The sequence below is a fragment of the Strongylocentrotus purpuratus genome, unplaced genomic scaffold (assembly GCF_000002235.5).
Source record: "Strongylocentrotus purpuratus isolate Spur 01 unplaced genomic scaffold, Spur_5.0 spur5_scaffold_17, whole genome shotgun sequence".
Classification (NCBI taxonomy): Eukaryota; Metazoa; Echinodermata; class Echinoidea; order Camarodonta; family Strongylocentrotidae; genus Strongylocentrotus; species Strongylocentrotus purpuratus.
In genome coordinates, this window is record NW_022145602.1 from 12,341,632 (window position 1) to 12,365,689 (window position 24,058).

Sequence of the window (24,058 nt, forward strand, 5' to 3'; positions counted from 1 at the left end):
AAATAGGAAAAAAGAAAACAATAAGATATTTTCTGTTAATATGCGCTAGGGGCACGAGAACACAATTTTAGGATGGAGTTGGAACCCCTTTTTGTTGGTATTTCAGTAACTTCAGTTTTGCCAGATTTGGGTAAGGGCCAGTTATTTATCATTGTGTTGTGCTGCCAGCTACGACAGGAAAGAACTTGTAGCATTTGCCGTTGTTTTTGTATGAGATGCAGCTGATGGCCGACGTGACTAGACTGCAATGCGAGTGACACAGGCACAGAATTTGGAAGACGGCCGAGACATGAATCATTCTGTGAGATAAGGAACAGGAAATGTGAGTTCCATGCAAATTGAGCATTCGATTTAAACTTAAAGATGATATTCCCTATATATTATCTGTGTGGAAAGTTGTAGAAAAAATTGGAATGAGAAGGTATCAACGGTTAGGAATAGGAGGTTTAGGCATGTTGAGAACGACAGACTCACACTCGCAGAATGCAGAGACAGATTTGCATTTGCATGAACGTATAAAAGAATTGCGCAATACAAGAAAGAATGACTCACTAAACTTGGCCTAGCTGTCACTGCACTGTCACTGACACTGCTATGCTAAGGCAAGGCTGTCAACCCTCCTGCATTTGGAGGGAGTCTCACGCTATACCACGCTAATTCTCCCGCCGTCCCACAACACAAGCTCGTAAAAGTCGTAGCGCGGCCCGGGACGGGAGACGCCTGCTACCACGCCCTTCCTCCCGCTCTCCCGTAAATGATGAAGAATAGAATTTAGAAATTAGAATCTCCCGGCTAATGAAAAAACATCAAACATAAATAAAATGAAAAGCGCTAGATCTAGTTCAGATTCTTTCAGAATCATATATCCAGACTTTGGTGGCGTGAGACTCCCTCCAAATGCGGGAGAGTTGACAGCCCTGTGCGACGTGAGCTACTGAGCATGAAGTACATGTTATGCATGTGCAAATTTTTCGCACTGTCACCATGAATTTGGGCTGAGCAGAGTCATGTGTACGAGATCCTACATGTACAATGTAGATCTATAGGGAATCATAGTGTCCAAGATTTTTTATTTGAAATGAAATCTGATATGTTATGTACCTTAAAGGGAGTGTATCATGGCAAATACTAGACAGCAATAACCATCTGATTTGGGTCATTTCTTTAATAAAACTGACATTTGTTGTCATTCCCCAATACAGATGGCAACCCAGAGATCTCGTACCGCGGGGATAGCTATAGCCCACAATGGCAGCTTTTTGTGTCAAAACATTTTCTCCCCGATTTTCTTTATTTAGATCTAATTTTCTGATTTCTAAATCAGATGTAAATTAGGTCGGTATGTCATTTGTCCTAATTACAGTTATCAAAATTTGATAACTTAATATTAAATAGACAATTTACGGACTTACTTATATGAATTATCCAATTTGTATCTCAGATCCGCGAAGCAGTACGTTCATGCATTCGAAATATTACCCGGCGGCCGATATATTTCCGGGTCCACCTACCAAAACATAGCCAAATGGCCAATCAGAGCACTCGTTTCGTGGGAGTTCGTTGGTCAAGCTGGGCCGACTCGTATGTAGCTACGGTAGCTATTGGACGTTCGAAAAGAAAAATGAATATTCATCAACTAAAACCAAGACGGATAATGTTGACGACGAGACTTTCTCGGATTAATCATTAATTTAGGATCTAAATGAGCAAGCTATCGTAAGTCGAATAAGCTATATGTTATTTTTAATTTGTGTTGTAATTGCAGCAGTTATGAGGATGTAAAGAGTGAAAATCTCGTTGCATATCTCATTCATCGCGGTCCGGTCGAACCGAACCATTTGTTCCGTACAGTGCCTCACAGAAAGAGGTCCCCAGACTTCAGTCTCTGTAATCGGAGGTCTAGTGGAGCCAGACGTAGTCTCAGTGGAACAACCGACGATTAGAGAGACTGAAGTTTTCGGTCTAGGCAAATACTGGTTAACGCCGTCTACGTTTTCTTTTAGACAACTGCACGTAAACGAATGGACTTGATTAACTGGGTCAGCGCGTGCTAAACGGGGTCACTGCGCGCTAGCGTTGGCGAAACAGCCCAAAGTTCTCCTCACGCTTCAGTTTCGCAAATGTTGCACGCACGTGAATGCTGCGGTCGCGTCGTCCGTAGTCGTAATATACCCGGGTAGGGCCACGCCGCCACGGAAAAGACACATAGTCTCGTCATGACACACTCCCTTTAATTGGCACCAAGTTTGGGTTAGGGTTGTTCGCAAAAATATGAATATTTACCTAATATTACTGTACATGGACTTAAGATTCATGCAATTGCCCACAAAACCATGTCCTAAAATAAAGAAAAAAGATTGAAAACAAAATTCATTTGATTTTCGTCTTTTTATGCGTGATCAATATTGTGCATCGATACACCCGCGCAGACATCAGCCCTCAAGCATGGTAAATATGGGGAAATTGTGGTGATGTACAAGGGTGATTTCAACATGAGGAGCATTTATTCGCTTCATTTCGCCAACACGTTGCAACTCAATCCATAAAAACGAAAGCTTCACAAAAATATCAATATAAATAGAGGACCATGAGCCTTACTATCATAATAATACAATAACCACCATAGAAGGCAGTGTACAAAATACACGGGGGCTCGGGGCGAAATTAGCCCTCAAAATGCAAAAAAAGAGCCCCCAAAAGTCATAAAAGAGCCCCTCAAAATGTCCATAGAGTTCAATGCAAAACAAATTAAAGAGTTGTTTTCATGCAAGCAAGCTTGAAAAGTAGCCCCCGAAATTTTCAAAGTATTTTTTTCCATGATAGAAGGGCAAAATGTCCGTAAACAGTTACTAAACACACCCGCTGCTGTTTGATCATAAGTTGCAATGGCATTTTTCATTAAAGGTTGAATATTTACATTGTACACAACAACAATTTGACCTTTCTTCAACTGCCGTGTATATTGATCAAAAGTACAAACATGTACCGGTAGTACAAATGAGATCTTGGTTGTAATTTTTTAAGGCTCTTGAAATTCATAAGCAATTTTTTAGACGTATTTGGAGTTTTGACTCAAAACTACATGTCCAGTATACGACTCTACTGATTATGTGTCATGTCCAACTCTTTTAAATGTCTCTCAGTATCTCACTATCACTATCAGAGCAACTCACATTCGTGGAATGAGTTTTATGATGGGGGGTTGGGTTTCCAGACACCCAAACATGAAGCTTTCTCTTTTACTTTTAGATTTAACTGAAAATATTCATCAAAGAGCATCAAATCTTATAATTTTGAGGGTTCAGTGACACAAAGACGTAACTCGATATTTTGCCAAAATATATCAAAATGTATCGAAATGTTCAGAAAAATGTGGGTGTTTTTCAGGAAACACAAAGACTTTACTCCACCCAACACCCCATTGAAGTCAAAGGGTAGTGAAACATAGACTTAACTCCTTATAAAGGCCCAAGTGGACCTCTATATTTAAACCACTTTTTCTCAAAATGGCCAAATTGGAGTTACGTCTTTGTGTCACTGACCCCTCGATTTATGAATTATTGATTGTAAACTTCTTCAAATCAGTGATTTAAAAATCAACAGATACACAACTTGTCCGGGCACAACATCTGGGTATACAATTATTGGTCTAAATTTTGCATCCCCTCTCCAATCGAGATCAAAGTGAAATCATAAGTAAATCTGTAATCTTGTTCTCATCCAGCTTTTTCCCTGTAGAATAGAGCTCACCCTTGGGCTAAAACATACAACAGTTTGGAGACCGGCAGAAAGTGTGAACACACCCGCGTCCACCAACAGTCGGAGATTCAAGTCCTTCTTGCATGGCAGAAGGTCACTCGGAACACTGTTCAGCTTCGAGCGAGGGTGGTAGACTGGATGCGGCGGATGGTGGTTGGAGGAACATCCCTTGGCACCCCGGAAGGAGGTGAGTTTAAAGCCCCACTGCACTCCTTATAGCTAGTTGCGCCTTCTATATGCCTAATCGGTGCCTGTTGGTCCCCCATGATCCCCTTTTTCTTATGTTAATTGAGAGCTGATTTGATGAGATAACCACCTGTCAGTGACCTTGCAGGGTGGTCTAATCCCCCTGGCCAAACTAGTACAGAAGGGCTTAAAAGGCATGTTCATGTATGCTGGATTGCTGGGGTAAAACGCTTTGGTAAACTGCCAAACCATACCGCAGGGTTTGTTTGTTTTTTTTTGGGGGGGGGGGGTACTTGATGGACTGTTTTCTGACTGCTATTAAGGAAAGCATGTGTAAACTTGTAGTAAAAAAAAATCTTATGTACACCCCTAGATAATTTTAACTCCACTTGCCATTCATATATTTTAAAATATTTTTTAATGCAATTTATTGTGGCGTACTGTATGCGAACGAGCATTGACTGAGTTATTTCTCGTCTACACCGGAGGAAATAACACTCTATGAAGGAATACATTTGTACATGTACATGTACATGTAGATACAGTCAAACATGTTGCACAACCAATAGGACGATTATCCGCTAAAACTATAAAATCGCTACATGAAACTTCCTCTAATTCTGGCTAAAGGCTATCTTTGTGGGAAGAAACTTTTAACATGAGAGGAAAATTGCATAAAAGCATGCTTTAAAGGAACATTCTTAAACTTGTTATATATTATGGGACAAATACGGTATTATTACCTGTACACTTTTTCGCTCTGAAACCTTTGCCAATGTGGACGATATTTTTTTTTTGCAGAAAGAAGCTTGCAAAAATTGTGAAAAATTCACTGCTGTGTCAGTTGTGACTCAATTATTTTGTAGCATTTTGCAGAATCCGAACCACTAGGAAATTTAAAGATATTTTTTTTTACATGAGGATACTTTTGTGCATGAAATGATGAAAAATCTAGCAAAAGTCTTAGAAATGGAAGAGATATCACATAATATCTATATTTTATGATCTGTGTTTCAATAATGCACTCTGTGATGTCTTGTTTGTTTTCGACCGGCATCCGTGCATGATTTAGTGATTTGGTCTGAGTGTGGGCCTCTCTCTCATACTACATTGTACATGTTGTATGTCAACAGGCATGTTCACAACTTCACATTGTAAAACACTTCAAGAAGATCAGCCAATAAAAGTGATTATCACTAATTAGATCAATTTCCTGAGAAAAATCATCAGTTACTTCCCTCTAATTTGTGGGATAAGTACATCAACTTGTACCTCAGTTGTCAAAACTTGAATAGTGCATACAGTACATGTTTTACATTTATTACGTTTTAGAGTTCTTCCATAATAATAATTGCTCACATTTACAATGCGCCTAATACTCTGTTTCTAGGCGCAATACATATTAATACCCATGTCATGGGATTCAGTGTCCCGTACACAATGTATGTACATTCTCTACTCCCTGGGGAGCATTCCGGCCAATCGCCATTTGCTCATCCAACCACATTAACTTTCGCATCCTACTAGGTACCCATTTAGCACCAGGGTGGAGAGTGGCGAATGTAGATTAATGTCTTGCCAAAGGATGTTGGTGCAGCGGCGGGACTTGAACCCAGTACATGTACCTTTCGATCTGCAGTTGGGTGACTTATCCACTAGACCACAACACCTCTTCCATCAAGTTGCATACACATTGAATTGCCCTTCAATCTATCAGTTTCTGACAGCGCCCTCTACAGCCACCATAGTCTTGTGTCATTTCTTCCTCTTTATTTTGTCAACAACATGTTGTCGACAAAGTTCCTCTGGTGAATCACCCGACCCCCATTCTTAATGTATCATTTCCTTTTCTCCCAGAGTCCTGAATCTCCTGATATGATCTTGCCCAAGTTTCATACCATCCTTTTCTTTCCTTCTTGAATGTTCTGTAAATTGTATCCCTGGTACATGTAAACTACAGGTATGCGTACTACTTTGTCCTTTCTTCTCTGTTCTGATGGCCGTCTAAGGCTGTCCATGTGTCAGTCCTTCTGTCAAGATTTTGAACTCTCTCTCTCTCTTTCCTTCTCTGTGGCAGTTTCTCTCTACAGCAGTCCCCATCCTCTCTTGCTCTCTAGCTCTCTCTCTCTCTCTCTCTTTCTCTCTCTCTTTCTCTCTCTGTCTCTGTCTTTCTGTCTGTCTCTCTGTCTCTCTCTGTGTGTGACAGTTTCTCTCTATAGCAGTCCCACTCTCTCCCCCTCCTCTCTTCACTCTCGCTCGTTCTGTCTCTCTCTGTCTCTGTCTTTGTCTCTGTCTGTGTGTGTGTGTGTGTGTGTCTCTCTCTCTCCCTCTCCCTCTCCGTCAGTCTCTCTCTTTCTCTTTTTCTACCTCTCTCTGTTTCCTCTTCTGTGCCCAACTCTCCTTAATCATTGCACTTCCCCCCACTGTTCCCCTGTCGGTCTGCATGTAAATCTTGCCTCTAAACACTTTGTTGTCTTACTCAGACTCAAAGCGCAGCTCAAATCTGATTAAGCCAAGATCTTCTGGCATTACCCCCACAGCAACACTTCCGGATACAGCAAGTACTGCAACAGTTCTCCTGCAGCACATGCGCTTCCTTCGCATATAGTTTGTGACTCTCTTTCACTCTATGTTGTTTTTGATCCATGTTGTTTTGGTCTACAAATATTTTGCTGTGTTTGTTGTGACGAAGGCATCCATAGTATGTAAGTTGACAAACTTCATTGAAAGAAACTTCACAGGTGCCGTAATTTCTGCTGTATTTTGTCATTTTTACTGTAGATTCTTGAGGGAAGACTCAGTAAATTTGAGATGTTATACATGTACATGTACATGTATGTTGTGTTTTACAGATACTCATAAGAGACATGTACCTGTTTATGTCAAGAGGCATGCATGAGTAGTATAAAGTCATTGATTGAGGACAATGCACATATACACTGTACACTGTGCATACATGTATACTGTTGAGAGCCAAAAGGGCCATAACTTAATTGTGTTAAAGCACACATATGAGTTACATGTCCTATTGGCTTCTAACAGATGATATTCACCCTACTGGCCAGCAGTATGGATCACGAGCGCTAGATTTTTGCCAGAAATGTTTGTCTAAAGGGGGCAAAAATTGTGAATGTTGTGTTTTCAATGCATTTAATGGCTAACATACATGTACTGTACATGTACACGTAGTAGTGTTGTTTATGAAAGTTACTATTTTGTACACACTAATTCCTGTTTTTACCCCTTAAAGGTAAAGACCAGTTATGGTCATGCGATTGCATTGTGAAAGAAACGTTGTGGAATCGATCAGAAAAGGTTGATCATCTAGCATATAGCATCTGCAAGGTTCTGGAATCATCAAAATGATAAGAAATTTGGCCCATTCTTCGTAAAGTTACAAGCACTATACACAGAAAGATGTATATGGGACTACCCTATATCTCTCACAGACCATGAGAGAAACAAATTTACCAAATATATGAATTAGTAGGCAGTTTCCCGGCAAAATTTTTATCATCATGTATTAGTCAAAACATATTCTTTCACATGATTGGTAATGAGAGCTTCCATTTCATTTTTTTGAAATTGGGGCGTTTCCAATACTGGTCTTTACCTTTAAAACTGTCTAGCATTATGCCAAGGCCCTATGCTTTTATGTGAAATATACAATTACATGAATGTGTACAATTATGTTTGTGTACATGTATACGTACAGTATGTGGAGTGTACAATACAACAAAGATCAATCAATCTCTTGATTTTGCTTCATGGAACTTACATATTTTGTACCCTTCGTACATGTACAATGTACATGTACATCATGTACTAATTCATGTTTTTGTAGGTCTTCTTTTATTTCTTCGGAGAAATTAACTAACTTACTCTCTAGGTAAATAAATGAATTGGCTTTAGAGAGCTTTAAAATAGGAATATATCGATATTACAATAGGAAATCCAAAAGTGTGTTGTAGTTGAGTGGTCTAATCACTTTTCTGGATATGCAAAGGTCGTTGGTTCAATCCCGGGAAAGGCTCTTCTGTTCGTGAGCAAGGCATTTTTATCTACATTGCTCCTCTCCACCCAGAAGTTAGATGAATATTCGGTAGGATGCGTCAATGTGGTTGGATTAGATTATAAGAAACACAATTAAGAGCCCCAGTGTGTGTGTGTGTGTGTTTTTGTATTGGGTTTTTACAGACATGTATAAAAAAATAAATTAAAAAAAAAAAAAAAAATCAATCAGATATGATTTTTTACGTCTGGGGATCGACCTTTAAACGTCACCATCCGAAAGACGTGACTCAGTTTCGAACCTGCGTCCACGGCTGAATCAACTTCCACTGTTGGCTGGATTACAGGTGCAGGCCACAAGTAATACAACGCCAAGTAATACAATGCCAAGTAATACAACGCCAAGTAAAACAACGGCCAGTAATACAAAATAAATCTTTTACACTCCTTGTTTTTTCTTGTACTTACAGGAGCTCCTATCCGCAAGTAGGAGGGCGCTCTTCATCTATGATGACCAGTGACACCGATTCGGCAAACTCTCGAGCCCAACCTGTCGAAGTTCGTTCAAACCGTGACGATTCCCCAACACACTCGTGCCTCAAATCGCCTTCGTCGTCCTCTTCCAATGCCGCTCGGATAATGACATCAACGACATCGACGCCGCCGCAGACGACGATCACCACCGCCACCGCCGCCCGCGCAGCTGCCCCGACTTCCTCGGCCGCAAACGAGGCACGGAGAGTCCCGCCTTCCGACGTCGCCTCAACGACCATCACAATTACAACCATGAGCAACTGTACGAATCCCAGGAATCGACGAACTGCATGTGAGCACGGTATATGTCATTTCATGAATATCCACGAATGCTCCATACTAATAATGTAATGTTTGTCATGTTTGATATCAAGAAAAATTACTTCTCCAGATGTTATTCTCTTGTTCCCAATATACATCTATAATTTTTCTTTTAAAGGAAGGTTTGGGGGGGGGGGGATGTGGCAATTTAAAACTGCATTTTAATGAAGTCATATGAGTGGTTTATCATTTAAGGTGATGAACTTTCTCTGGGATCCTTCTGAAACTTTTCTTTGATTTTAAATGATAAGTAGGAAGATACTAGCAATATTAAGCTGCTGTGAAGTAATTTCCTCAAGTAAAATATTGAACGAATGGAAAGTAGAAAATAATTTACATACCATCCTCGGAAGTGAGTTCTAAAAACAGCGAATAGCACTATACAAATGTAAAACCTATGATGACTGTGTGTATACATGCCGTCTCCAAGGGTAACGCAGAGATTAAGTTGCCAGGAGCAGGCTGAAGGGCCCTAGGGTGGGGGAATGTATACCAAAGTCGTTGTCTACAGTTTAGCATTCCTTGTCTATATACATTTTGCCAGAAATCATGGATAAAATACCAAGTGATCTTAAACATATATTTTTTATAGGAGAACAACATAGGAGAAAAACATGGAGGACAACACGAGACTATACTGAACAGTTTCCTTCCAATTTCCTGTTTGCTACCAAAACTGTTCGAGCTCTAACTTTTACTGGCTTTGGTCAACCAATAGAACAGACAGAAATGCCATGTGCAGTCGACTTCTGTCACATGTACATTATGTCAAATAAAGAGTTAATTGCTTTCTAAATAATAGTTTACATGCTCGTTTCAAAAAATGGCAATGCCTTCATTTTTTTCAATGCGAGCAATGAAAGATGGGCTAAAACAAGCCTCCCAGGCTCAGCAATGCATGAAATTACTAAGTTGATATGTAAAATAATAAAAAATAAAAAGCAGATAAATAGAGAATTCTATCAGTATTTACCAAGAATGATGAAAAGCATTTCCATAGTCATAACAAATGTCTTTTCCCCCCAAAAAAATCATGTAAATGTACATACAATCTGGAATGTGCTTGGGTCATTGAATGCAAGTTTTCTCTCACACTTAACACTATTTTGACATTTTGAGTGAATTGTTGAATTCTGATTGCAGAAGATTTAATTTTAAGCTGCAAGTGATGATTAATATCGGTTGACATGATTAAGTCGGCCGTTTGCATGCATTTGGCCTGTTCCATGTTCTCTGGTTTTCTTTTGAGAGTCAAAGATCTTGAACTATGATAATCCCCGCCCCCCCCCCCCCCCACTCGGTGTTATTTAGGGTACGCACATGCTTGTTCCCTCTTTTTGAAAGCACCCTCTATCTGAGGACTGCCAACATTTCCGAACCCCCCCTTTCGCTGTCTTTTCGCGGGCTTTTCCTGCCTTGGAGATCCCCCTAAATCATGAAAAATGCTCAATGTACCCCCCTAAATTCGGAATAATATTTCAGGAGTCCAAAGAGATGAGAGAAAAAAAGAAAAAACATCCCCTTTTTAAAGAAAAGTTAATACACCCCTTTTTTTACGATTCTCGGGCCAGACTTTGTCGCACGAAAAGTTCCCCTTTACCGGACATTTTGGTAATACGCATGGGGTCTGTCCGTTCTCGGAGTGGGGGGGGGGGGGGCGGGTGATAATCACCCTTAATGCATGTTGGCATCTCCAAGGATGAATTCCACTTGCTGTTGCTAAAATTACAATGAGAGCAAATATTTGATCATTTTGATTGCTAATAAGTCTTCTTGCTTTATGGTTTCGTTGTTTTTGTTTTGCTTGTATTTGTGTTGCTATTGAAACATGCATAAGATTGAGCTTTTGTAATCACCTGAAATCAAGAGTTCTTGCACATCTATTTTGATACAGGTTGAGAAAATATTCTAATGTTGGAAAGAAAAGTTTACTATAAAGGGTATGAAGGTTAACAATGTCTGTTTAGGTAGCTCCTCAAAATGACATGGATGCAGAAGTCAACGCACTAGAATTTTTTTTGTAGGATCAAGCAACTTTTTGTTTTCTTCCACTCTGTTGTAGAGGCATGTTGTATTGAACTATTTTGTTTTGTGAACAAACTTGAGATCTTAGTATTGCATACATGTACAATGTACATGTTCCTGTCTGTGGGCTATTGAAAGAAATTGCATGTTAAAACTTATAAAAGCTTCCCTTCATAGATTTGCTCATTACATGAATTTAAATTATTTAATATTGTCGTTGATTAAATTTTAGGAAGGGGAAGTTGTCATTTGTTAATTGGATGTCGCCTTCTGAAGTTCTCATTTGACAGAGTTCTCTCTCTCTCTTCTCCCCCTTTCTCTCTCCTTCCTCTTCTCTCCTTGCTTTTCCATCTCTCTCTCTCTCTCCCCCCCCCCCTCTCTCACACTCTCACTTCCCCTTCCCCCTTTCTCTTTCTCCCACTCCCCTCCTCATCTCTCTCCCCTCCCTTCACCCATTTCTCCCTCTCTCCACCCATTTCTCCCTCTCTCCACCCATTTCTCCCTATCCCTCCTTATCTCCCTATTCTCTCCCTTTCTCTTTCCTCCTCCTCTCTCCCTCCCTCTCTGTCTCCCACCTTCCCTCCTCTCTCTCTATCCTCCCCCTCCCTCCTCTCTCTCTCTCCCTCTCTCTCTCCAACCTCCCCTCCCTATGTTCTCCCTTTCTCTTTCCTTCCCTCTCCCTCCTTCCCTTCCCTCTCCCTCCTTCCCTTCCCTCTCCTCCCCTCTCTCTGTCTCCCACCTTCCCTCCTCTCTCTCTATCCTCCCTCTCCCTCCTTTCTCTCTCCCTCCCTCTCTCTCTCCAACCTCCCCTCCCTATGTTCTCCCTTTCTCTTTCCTTCCCTCTCCCTCCTTCCCTTCCCTCTCCCTCCCTCTCTCTGTCTCCCACCTTCCCTCCTCTCTCTCTATCCTCCCCCTCCCTCCTCTCTCTCTCCCTCTCTCTCTCTCTCTCTCCAACCTCCCCTCCCTATGTTCTCCCTTTCTCTTTCCTTTCTTCTCCCTCCTTCCCTTCCCTCTCCCTCCTTCCCTTCCCTCTCCCTCCTTCCCTTCCCTCCCCTCTCCCTCCTTCCCTCTGTCTCCCCTCCCACCTCTCTCTCCATCCTACCCCCTCCTCTCTCCCTCTCTCTCCATCTCCCTCTCTCACAGGTATGGCAAGAAACCATGTAGGAGCACTTGGTCAGTTCAAGCTAGCTGACCGAGTAACCTTGATAGTAGAGAACACTAGATTTGTAGTAGACCCATCACTCTTCATTGCTCAACCAAATACCATGCTAGGAAGGTAAGATCTGAAGTTTTCAATCTTTCTCTTTCTCTCATTTTTGCCGGAATAAATCTTATTTTTCCCGTCCTTATTATGGTAGTTCGTTTTTTCTTCATAATTTTTTAATTTTATAAATTTAAAAAAAAATTTGTTTAAATATATTTTGTTACATACCGCACGTCAAACAACTGCCCTAAAATGTTGATTTGATCACAAATTCAATAGAAAACTAAGCTTAAAACATACTTGAAAACATACTTGAAAAAAATGAAATGCCGATAATACCAAAATAACCACACAAAAATACCTGCTTGTATGGAAAAAAACAGCATGAGGAATGGACATTTCTGCATTGGCAGTGGTTGTAAGTTTCGTTTTAATGATTTCCTTTTTTTTTGCCATTGTGGTTCCTTTTTTTGGTCGCACAAGGTTGGCAGCTCCGATTACGACAACTTATTCTATTATTCCATAATCTAAAATGTATGAAGTATACATAGCAGATGATATTTTTGTGCCCATGGAGGATAATTTACTTGATAAATTTTTCTTGTGAACCTGAAAACTCTTGGATCTCTAGTGTGCCGTGCTCCATTTGATGCTGAATTGAAAGGATCTTCTCAATATATATATATATATATATATATATATCTTGCCATTCATGCATTTTACGGATATACCACTGAGGTTCTTGAAAACTGTAACACCCGTTCAGATATGACGATGCAAAACCGCTGCATTCTTTAAAAATGATGGTTTGAAGTGTAATTTGCTCCACATTTCTGTACCCTGTAAAACTATGTGTACTTCGCCATGTCTAAACAAGACTCGAGGCATTTCGAATTGGAACTTTCGCAAGAACATCTTCACCGGTAACTACATGTATACATGTATATACAGGTGTATAACCCATCCAGGAAAGAATCTTCTAAATGGTACGATGAAAAGCTTCTCCAGTTTGCAACATTTTTTTTGTAAATTCATTAGCATATTTGAAATATCTTTTAATTTTTAAATAACTGTTACATACTGCAGACATGAATTACTGATATTGCATTTAACTGCTTTATACATGACCATGTCAAAATGTTGATAAGTAGCTTTGAAGAGTATCTTTGATATCATCCTTCAACTATTTCTCCCCCTCCTCTCCTCATATCTCTCTCCTGCCTCCTCTCTTTCTCCTCTCTCTCCCCTCTCTCTCCTCTCTCTCCCCTCTCTCCTCTCTGTCTGTCTGTCTGTCTCTCTCTCTCCCCTCCCCTCCCTTCTCTCTATCTCCCCTCCCCTCTCTCTCTCTCTCCCCTCCCCCTCTCTCTCTCTTCTCTCTCCCCCTTTCTCCCTCTCTCCTTATCTCCCCTATTCTCTTCCTTTCTCTTTCCTTCTCTCTCTCTCTCCCTCCCTGTCTGTCTCCCACCCTCCCTCCTCTCTCTCCGCCCCCCCCCCTCTCCCTTTCTCTCAATCCACAGAATGTTTAGCAATGGAGTAGACCATACGATGACCAGGCCTAACGATAAAGGAGAATATGAAGTAGCGCATGGCATATCGGCAGAGATCTTCTCATCCATTCTAGTAAGCCTTTGACGACATTGATGGGTTAAATTGCAAAGAAAGAAAAAAAGAAACTATTCTATAAAGCCCACCTGCACTTGTTTAGCCAGGAGGGATAAGCCCTCAATGCATGGTCACTGACATACATGTATGGTTATCTCATCAAATCAGCTCTCAATTAACATAACAAAAAAAGGGGACAGTGGGGGACCAACAGTCACCAATTAGGCACTGTTTGCTCTAGAGGGTGCAAGTAGCTACAAGTAGTGCAGTGGGGCTTTAATATATCATTTCATTTTTGAATGCCAATGTTGTTTTGTTCAGGTTACTCCTCCACTCTTGGTCGAGTGGTTTAAGCACTTGACTTGAAATTCAAAGGTCGGTGGTTTGATCCCCGGCACGGCCCTCATGTCTTTTGGCAAGACATTAATCTACACTTGCCACTCCATACCCAGGAGAGAAATGGGAACCCGTATGATGACGAAAGCCTTTGTGATAGTAATTGCCATATGGCCTTATGGTGATTAAATGGTAGAAATACTCCCCAGGGAGTGGAGATGGTGTATATTGTGTGTTAATGAACCTGATGACCGGGGTGATAATATTTGTAAAGCGCTTAGAGATATAAATCTAGATTATTATTATTCATCGCGTTGACAGACTGCTCTTGTCTTATGCCTGACTTTGTTCTTTTCTTTCCCAGGACTTCTACAAAGTTGGCTGTATTCGTTGTCCCCCAAGTGTGTCTATTCAGGATCTGAGAGAGGCGTGTGATTATCTCCTTATACCTTTTACAGAGGATACCATTAAGTGCAAAAATTTACGTAAGTAAATGCAATCAGAAAATTCACAGTCATCATCATGTTACAATTAGAAAGTGTTGGTGAGTGGAAACTCACATTTATGTCAACTCCTAAACATTTTCATCCCACTTTGAAGTGCCTCAAAAAAGTAAATATATGTGAGTGACCGGGTTTACGATACTCATCTTCCCCAATAAACTGTAGTGTTATAAAAACCATTAGGAAAACAGAAAATTTGATCTCGAATTCCAATTATTAATATCTTGATAATCAAACAGGTGATCGGCTTGTAAAAGTCATGCGGTTCCTGACTGACTGACCTAAGTTTTATTATTATCATATCCGCATGAGATAAATCCAGGATTTAAAGGTAATACAAAGTTTTGGGAAATTTTGAAAATTTGGAGGATAGTGATTCTTGACAATTTTAATATATTTGGATGCCATTGTGGATGTATTATAAGCACTAGAAAACTGAGCTCCTACAACACTTCTACTTTTGAGCAAAATTAGATATAAAAATTTACCGGTGCTCCCAGTAAATTTTTGATTAATTTCAAATAGCGGCTACGGCCGTACAATGGTAGCTGCGACCATGAAAATCTCAGAATATGTAGTTGTGATATATAATTTTCAAACGGGAATAGCTAATTGGTCGATTTTAGTAAAGAAACATTGTTTTATAGCTTAATTAATATCTTGACCTTGAGAGGGAGCTATACAACTTAAAGAGTGCATATTAAAATTTCATAACTTTAGATTCGATTTCAACCGCGACAACGATCACTGAATATTGTAGGATCGCATATGCTTCCAATATGTTCATTTGATCCAAATTCATGACCCCATACCAAAACTTTGTATTACCTTTAATGCACACTTTAGTTTCAGCCGGTATCGTTTCAGCTCGTTATCCTTCTTTCATGCCTTATTGCAGGATGCCTACTACATGAGATTTCAAATGACGGTGCCAGACAAGAGTTTGAGAAGCACTTGGAAGCAGCATTGCTACCAGAGATGGTCAACTGCGCCCAGGTAGGTGGTGCAAGGCAGGGAACACTAACTAGCCCCCTGGGGGTGTTTCACAAAGATTCTAAGTCAAACTTAACTCTAAGTTGGACTTAACAATTATGGAAAGCCGTTAGCATCTATGAAAATGTTTTGTAAAAGGCATAAAATGTTGATTCAAATCATTCATATTTTCTATTATCATGGGAGATTTCATGTTCTCGAAGAATTTATGAAAAGTCTAAAATACTTGAATTGATGCTTTTGAATATAATTTACTTTAAGGCTACAAATGGCTTTCCAGAATTTTTAACTCCTCCTTAGAGTTAAAGATCAACTTGGGATCTTTGTGAAACACCCCCCAGAACCCCATATTAAAGCAGTTATTCGCAATTTATTTGAGATTGATAGCAATAGCAACTATGAACATGAGAGATAGAAGGCTGCAAATTTGTGTTTGATTAGAGAGAGAACTTGCGATTGATTTGGATCAAGCGCAACTCTTTTTAAGGCGGGCCCCAGGCCAATTGCCTTTTAATGAAGTTATAGTAGTTATTCCAACTTATGTGAGATTGATATCAATAGCAAATATGATCATAAGAGATGGAAGACTGCAAATTCGTGTTTGATAAGAGGGTAATAGTTTATCTGTAAAGCGCTTAGCAGAGATGCCAACTTTGATAATAAGAGTGAAATACGATCTTAAAATCTTAAAATACGGTTTTTCTTCTTTTTTCTTAAACCCATATAAACAGCGCAAACGCATAGATACATGTACAAGTAAACCCTGCAACCCCAACAAAAATTTGCTTTACAATTTTCTCATTAAATTTTAATGAAAGAGCAAACATTTTTCTGAAATTTTACCGGACTGTAGGCCGACAGGCCAGTGGTAGTGTCGAGTTTTCGTGAAAATCTGATTTTTCTCTCCAAAATCTGATATTTCTTTGTAGGATACACAGTCTGTGTTTTTGTGTCAAGAGGTTTGCATCTCTGGCTTAGAGACGTTGTATTAACTCTTATCCTGCCATGAGACTGCTAGCGCGCTATTGTTATAGTGCCATGTGCATGCGAGCTTGCTATCGATTGACTGCCACGTTCATGCTAGCGAGCCACCGCTACTCTGCTTTGTTCACGCTAGCGCGCATATGTAATAACAGTTATTGTTCATGCCCATTGCACCGTGCTGAGTGCTTTTGCAGCGCTATTGAAAGTACCATCGCGTGCATCAGATTATCGGCTTTGGATTACGCGTCTTTGTATACAACAGTCAGATTGGATTTTCTCGAGTAATTCAGCGAATTGTTTTTTTTAAAGATTTAAATAACACGCGCTTGAACCAACCTCAAAATTAACTTGGCACACAGGAGATTTGAGGCTGGCACAATAGGAATTATCACTGTGGCACTGGGTGCATTGAATGGGTGGCAGCTTAAGAGTTAAGCGCTATATAAGCGGAATATTATTATTATTACTTTCACAATCTATGTGTGTGTAATAGAAAGGAGAAAGGGAATGCCACATTGTGATCTTACTGGAGGACGACGTGGTAGAGTGGGATCCAGACTACCCTCCAGCGATGGGCGAAGAGAACTGCCAGGTCATCTACAGCACCTCCCTCTACAGGTTCTTCAAGTACATTGAGAACCGGGACGTGGCCAAGTCGGTACTCAAGGATAGGGGTCTGAAGAAGATTAGACTAGGCATAGAAGGTAAGTAAGATCTCTCCAGCTTTATTAAATGCAGAGCTTATATGCTAATATTCTTGAAATGAGTCTGAAGATGAACTGCCAGGTCATCTACAGCACCTCCCTCTACAGGTTCTTCAAGTACATTGAGAACCGGGACGTGGCCAAGTCGGTACTCAAGGATAGGGGTCTGAAGAAGATTAGACTAGGCATAGAAGGTAAGGTTTCTCTAAGATCTCTCAAGCTTGTGTGTGTAATTGGGTTTTTACAGACGTGTATCGATCAGATATGATTATTTGTTATCTCCAGCTTGATTAAATGCAGAGCTTATATGCCAATATTTTTTAAATGAGTCTGAAGATGACAAGACTAGGCATAGAAGGTAAGGTTTCTCTAATATCTCTTAAGCTTCATTAAATGCAGAGCTTATATGCCAATATGCTGGAAAATGAGTTTGAAGGTGACAAGACTAGGCATAGAAGTTATGGTTTGTCAGTAAATTTCCCAACCATTTTTTGGATTTTCCTAACCATTTTTCCATGAAAATAAGACATAAGACAGGCTTTTAAAAATCTTTCAACACTTGAATGTCTGGAATGGTATAAACTCGGTATATAGAGCCTGTTCATTGCTTTATGACGATTAATGTTCATCTAAAATGTAATTTAACTGTAATAATATGGTTGGGAGAATTAAGGAATTGATCAGGTCAGTTTTTCCCCATTTTTATCGTTAGTAATATTGAAGTCACTAGCTTAGCACCATTTTCTCTCATCTGTAAAATGTTACAAAGTCCCTTTAAGAGATGAAATTGTGAATGATAAAATCTTTATGTTGTATAGCTCCTTCTCAAGTTTGATATTACTTTTGCTTCAAAACAATGTTTCTTGACTAAAATTGACCGATTTTCTATTCCAATTTGAAATTATACTCCAATCCTGTTGAAAATATTACCAAAATTTTGTTTTAAAATCTTTATGTTGTATAGCTCCTTCTCAAGTTTGATATTACTTTTGCTTCAAAACAATGTTCCTTGACTAAAATCGACCGATTTTCTATTCCAATTTGAAATTATAATCCAATCCTGTTGAAAGTATTACCAAAATTTTGTTTTACCTGTAAACATTTTATTTTAAGTTCATCATTGTGTGTCTAAAAAAGACCAGTCACGCAATGATCAATGACATTTTCATTGCTGTGGCTATCTTCAGGTTTTTCTACAAACTGTTGTTATGTGGTTAGATTAAAGAAAGAATTTTCAAAATGTTACCATTTTTTGTGTCCTAACCCATCAGGTTATCCAACCTACAAGGAGAAGATCAAGCAGAGACCAGGAGGAAAACCAGAAGGTAAATATATATATTTTATGATTATAATGATGAGCGAAATGAGGTTTTTAAGAAGAATAATACAAATCCCTTGGACTGACAAAGTTAGTAATTTAAGAAATTCTGAGAAGAGCTGGAGTACAAAGGAAAATGATACATGAGGTGTTGATTTGGCAGTTGAAGTTCATGGGTCGCATTACAGGTGAAAAAGGCAAAGAGAATCTTGCTTTGACAGGTAAAAATTGTGGGAAGGAGGAGTAGAGGAAGAAAGAGGATACTTTGGATGGAAATTCTGCAGAAATTGTTGGAAGAGAGAGGAGTGAAAGAACTGGGAGTGATGCTAATACAGAAGGCTAGAAGCTGAGGGTTGTGGAACAGCATGATCACCAAAGTCAATCGATATGGCACTTTATAGAGAGAGAGAGAGAGAGAGAGAGAGAGAGAGAGAAAATGAAAAATTATGAGATTTGTAAGGCACCTTATCCACTTGAAATCAAATGCTTAACCCTATTTAGCCTGGGGGGGGGGGGAGGCTTTAGAAGCCCCCCCCCCCCTCGACATTTTTTGCGATAATTTTTTAACGCAAGAAAATCTTGCACTGAAATTTTTTTGACTTTTTTCTTTCGAGTCTTGCGCATCTTTTGAAAGAAATTTTTGGAAAATCGGACCTACCATTACAAAGTCACGTGTCTTTTTGTTGTTGCATGTCAGCCCGAAAATCGCTCATTTTTGTGATTTGTGTACAAAACATATAGAAATCTCATTTTTCAAATAAAGAGATAAAACATTGGTTATTTGGTCTTGTTCATAGTTAAGTTGTTTATTTTGGGGTCAAAATAGTTGAATTATAGTTGAAAATGAAATAAAACAATACATAAGTTAAAAAAACAAAGAAATACATAAGAAATTATCAAAACAATAGATAACATAAGGAATAACCCTGTTTTTTCAATTGTTTGTGTTGTACTATTATTCCAAATGGTCTAACAAATATATGTAGTGAGAAAGAATGCTTAAATATGAATAATGTCTGATTTATGGGCAAAAATGTGAATTTTATAACCTTATTTGCATAAATTACCATAAATATGCAAATGAGTGAATTTTTCAAAAAATTGAAATTACCATAGTATTCTATACACTTCACTTGACATGTATGCAAATTTTCGTGGCGATCGGGCGTTTCACGGCCGAGATCATAGGGGCTTCTAAGGCCCCCCCCCCCCCCCCCCCCCCCCCAGGGCTATGCAGTTTCAAAATAGCCCGGACTAAATAGGGTTAAGGCACACGTGGAAAAAAAAAAGAGATCACATGCAAGAATCTGCATTATAAACAAAGGAACAGAAGTAAGATCGAACATACAAAATGGACAGAATATTTATATTAATAAGATGCCCAATTACCTTTTTGAAAAAGATAGATGCTACTAGCTCATTCAACCGCTTTATTCTCACAACAATTGTTTGGCAGATATCATTTATTTGTACATGTCTTGTTGTGGGGCTGATTCTATGAGAATTAACATAACTCGGCTGTAGTACATATTTCAATGAAATTGTCAAGGAAATTTGTACTAGACTTGAAACATAGTACCGGTATGTTAAAGATACTATGTCCCTTTTGCAGCCAACATCAAATTCTGTAGAACTTTGTAGGAATTATGAATATATCATGTATGTCCTATCTGTGAAATTTAAATGTTAGCAGTGTCCTAATTTCCAAATTATGCAAGGAAACCCGTTTACTTGCTAGACTTTACTGTCAGACACTATTGAGTGACTGACTGGCTTTTTCTTCTTCTTTGTTAATAACATACATGTACATAACATAAATTACTATTAAGATTTGTTTATTACAAATGTAACTATGTTTTGTATACATTTTACATTGTCTTCGTTAAAATGTATTGTTTTTCGTTGGAAATGAAAAAATAAAAATGAAATGAAAATGGAATATCCAGGGTAATCATTGAAGAAGCTCTGTATGTTATGTTGATATGTATTTCCATGTATTTTGGCAGTGATCTACAACTATGTCCAGAGGCCTTTCCTGCGCATGTCTTGGGAGAAGGAGGAACACAAGAGCAGACACGTCGACTTCCAGTGCGTCCGGAGCCGCTCCATCCCCAATCTTGCCTCCCTCGGCGGTGGCGTGGACGTCCCAGTCAACCCGGAACTTGCCGGGGGTCCGCCCGAGGGGGCCGCCATGCTGCTCCAGCACCATATTCCCGAGCCAGACCAGGACCAAGACGGCTAACCGGTCCAGGTCCTGATCAGATCGAAAGGTAGACTGAAGACCGAGAATTCTCAACCTTCCTCACTTGTCAACGCTGCAAGTGAATGCTCTTGGTATTGTTCTTAATACTGGCAAAGCAACGTTGCTCGAGGAGAGAACTTGATTTTGTTGAACTTACTAGTAACACGTGCTGCATGCATGGATTTTCGAGCCATCTTTATCATTGAAGTATGTTGTAGGGAAATGGTGAAGGGCTGAATCATAAGGACTATGAGCATATCTACCGGTTCAAGCTCAACCTTCATCACCCCACTCTGAATCTGCAGTGAGAAGCTCTTTTTAATGTCTTTCAGTGATACTCATCATTGATTGAGAAAACACTAACCCGCGAGAGCAACTCAAGTTGAAATATTACCAAGTGTTTTGCTACTTTAAATTGGGTTGAGGTGACTGTTGTACAGATTTGGTGATGATTATTCATATATTAAAAGTGCCAAGGGGAGTTCGACTCCACCATTTATTGTGTATGTTGTAACTGTAACCAGAAATGCACAAAGTAGCTAATCTGTGATAGCGTCACTATAGATGCATAGTGTCATTTTCGAGGGCATAATATGGTTCTCCTCTTTCATTCTAACAGGTACATGGGGAATCGTATGATATTTATTTCAAAATTTGAAGGACAAAAAAATGTTATACAACCTGAAATCCAGATAGTTGGGGATAGAATGGAAAGTCTTTTGCCGTTTAACGATTTACTTTTTCATTTTTTATAACCAAATCCTCCCTACCCCCCCCCCCCCCCCCCCTCCCCCTTTCCACAATATTAAAAAACATTAAAAAAAATTAAGCCACAACAAAACATAACAAAATAAGACAAAACAAATGCAAAACAAAAACACAACAATTAATATTTTATGGTGAAATACTCACAGGGAGCTCATTTGGTCTAATTTTCCTTTTCAGATAAATCTTGGGAGGAACATAATCTTTTGTTGTTGAGTTTAATTTATTCGTATTCCTGAGTTAAAGCTTTACCCGAGCCACACTATGCTTTAATATTGAAATGGTATCTTCTTTATGGCATTCGAATTTGTAGCGAAAAACAATTAAGATATATTTATTTGGAAAATGATAATAATAATAATAGTGGGTTCTTGTATAGCGCTCATGTCTGTCATACATGACACTCCTGGCTTTAGCATAGCTGCCATACGGCGCTCTAGCATTTCAAGGAATGTACATTATGCTAGAGAAGTGAGAATTTCAAGGATTACTAGAGATTGACTTTGGGATAGTTTTTCCTTAGATCCATTTTTGCGTTTTTGTTTAAATATCGTTCAAGATTAGCGCTTATCATCCGAGCATAAACGCACAGTCCAGTGATTTAAAAAATGGAGAGTTTTTTATATGAAGAAGTCACATGTACATGTACTTTTTGAGAGCCAGAAGAGAATACATGTTATATAAAAGCAGACATCATGCAGTAATGGTCCTTTCAGTAATTGTTTTTGCTCTGATTTTCGTGCTCGTTGAGGGAGCAACAAAATCTAACATAGTGTGCGAGTTGAAGGGAGAGTTATATATATTTATTTACAAGTCCATTTCTACACCATATTTGTTCATCAACTCTAATGTTCAAGAAGAAAGAGGAGGATTGTTCATGTTTATGTTTATCCAATTGTATTAATCTTAACATGTCAGGCTTTGTTTGTTGTTCAATTCATGTTTTATGCCCTTAATAGAAGAGAGAGAGAAAGAGTGAGCCATTTAATCCTGTTTAGACTTTCTCCTTTATAACAACAAAAGAATGGAAAAGGGCCGCTATTTTGAAAGTGATTTTGAAAGTACTCCCATATAATAATGATATTAATACTATTTAAAGTCCACTCCAAATTTAATTAAGTTAAACCGAAAATGGAAATTCTTTTTGCCCAATTGATTGTGAGCCCGGTTGTGAACGCCAAACAAGGTAGCAGCAACTTCCGTCTTTTAACGTCTTTTGGTATGACGCGGCCGGGGTTCGAACCCACGACCCCCCCCCCTCAGTTGTGAGGCGGATGCTTTGTGTTAGGTCCCAAACTTTATTGGCAGTTATTCCAAGTCAAAATTTATCATATTATTCAAACCCCTACTATTTCAAAGTTCAAACATTGGGCTGTGCCTACAGGTACAATAAATTTCAAACCAAAAGCATTAGTTGTGACATGCGCAGGTCGGTTCATAGGTTATTAATTACAGAGCTCCAAATAGTTCTATCCCATAGATAGATCCATAGAAATTGTACTTCATGAAATGCCTGACCAATCGGAAGTAAATTCCAGTGACGCAACTTTCTATCTCAAGCAGCTCTATTGTGCTGCCATAAGTAATGTATACATGGTATTATGTCATTATTCCTTCTGTCGACCCCAATACCTCTACTCCTGCACTCGGCAATCATTGTACATGTATCACATCAATGACCGCTTACTTGTTAACCATTGAGTAGTATCAAGTTGTGAGGAACATTTCGAGTATTGCTCAAATGTTATAGGACATGTATACCTTTGTTTCTTACTTTGTGCTTATTAAAGCAACTTCCATAAAAGTCTTTATTAACCCTGATAATATTCTCATCATATTATGTAGATTAACCTGTGGTACTTCTGGAATAAGGCATTGTGATTGGGATGATCTTAAAGGGGAAAGTTTTTTTTTTGTATCTGTCTCTCCTATTTGTCCAGTTGATTCAAAGATTTGTATTCAATATGCTGTTATCTTCTTAAAATTGTATCATGCCCCAGAAGCATTTTGAATTATTGCTGATTTGCTGTGTTCCCCTCGTTCAATGTAATCCTGTGTCCTAACATTTTGTCAGATCACTTTGTCATCACCAAATTAAAAAACAAAACAACAATATAAACTGGTTCCTCAGATTTTGCTTCAAACTTTTTCTTGATGAGATAGATTTAATTTTACCAGCAGCATCACAATGAATAGTATTCATGTTATTTGCATTTTTCTTTCTAATTTGTCTGTGATACATTGTTGAATCTAGAGTACATGCTTCTCTTCTACTATAAATCTACGGAGCTTCCCAATCTATTGTCACAACCAATGTACATTAATTAATAATTTACATAACTGAATAAGTATTCATTATATTTTGAATGTTTCTGTTATGTTGAAAATATTGTTCTAATTCTAGTATTGCAAAATTATGCCTAGTAGTATGTTAAAATTATGTTTACTTGTTTTCTTTTCTTGAATTACTTCATAGATATGTGCCCACAATTACACCAATTTCTAAGAATTGCGGCAGGGGTGTCAATTTTGACAGACATGGCGAATTACAAATGTTAACTGCTTTTAATA

The 24,058-nt window shown here is 38.9% G+C and overlaps 1 protein-coding gene across 5 annotated transcripts; it reads left to right on the forward strand.

The window, feature by feature from the left end:
* Window positions 1-222: 222 nt before the first annotated feature.
* Window positions 223-22,566, forward strand: LOC115918711 (BTB/POZ domain-containing protein 10-like). 5 transcript variants are annotated; one of them, XM_030987730.1, is made up of 11 exons: window positions 223-322; window positions 3,725-3,946; window positions 8,427-8,791; window positions 11,980-12,112; window positions 13,558-13,660; window positions 14,343-14,463; window positions 15,380-15,477; window positions 16,952-17,050; window positions 17,245-17,356; window positions 18,434-18,487; window positions 20,487-22,566. In XM_030987730.1, the coding sequence occupies exons 2-11, from the start codon at window positions 3,843-3,845 to the stop codon at window positions 20,720-20,722; spliced, it is 1,425 nt and encodes a 474-aa protein (XP_030843590.1). In that variant the 5' UTR covers window positions 223-322; window positions 3,725-3,842; the 3' UTR covers window positions 20,723-22,566. The 5 variants fall into 5 exon arrangements, with proteins under 5 accessions (XP_030843590.1, XP_030843592.1, XP_030843591.1 ...); XM_030987732.1 differs by having other exon boundaries at window positions 8,427-8,782; XM_030987731.1 differs by lacking the exon at window positions 17,245-17,356 and having other exon boundaries at window positions 16,952-17,162.
* The last annotated feature ends 1,492 nt before the right edge of the window (window positions 22,567-24,058 follow it).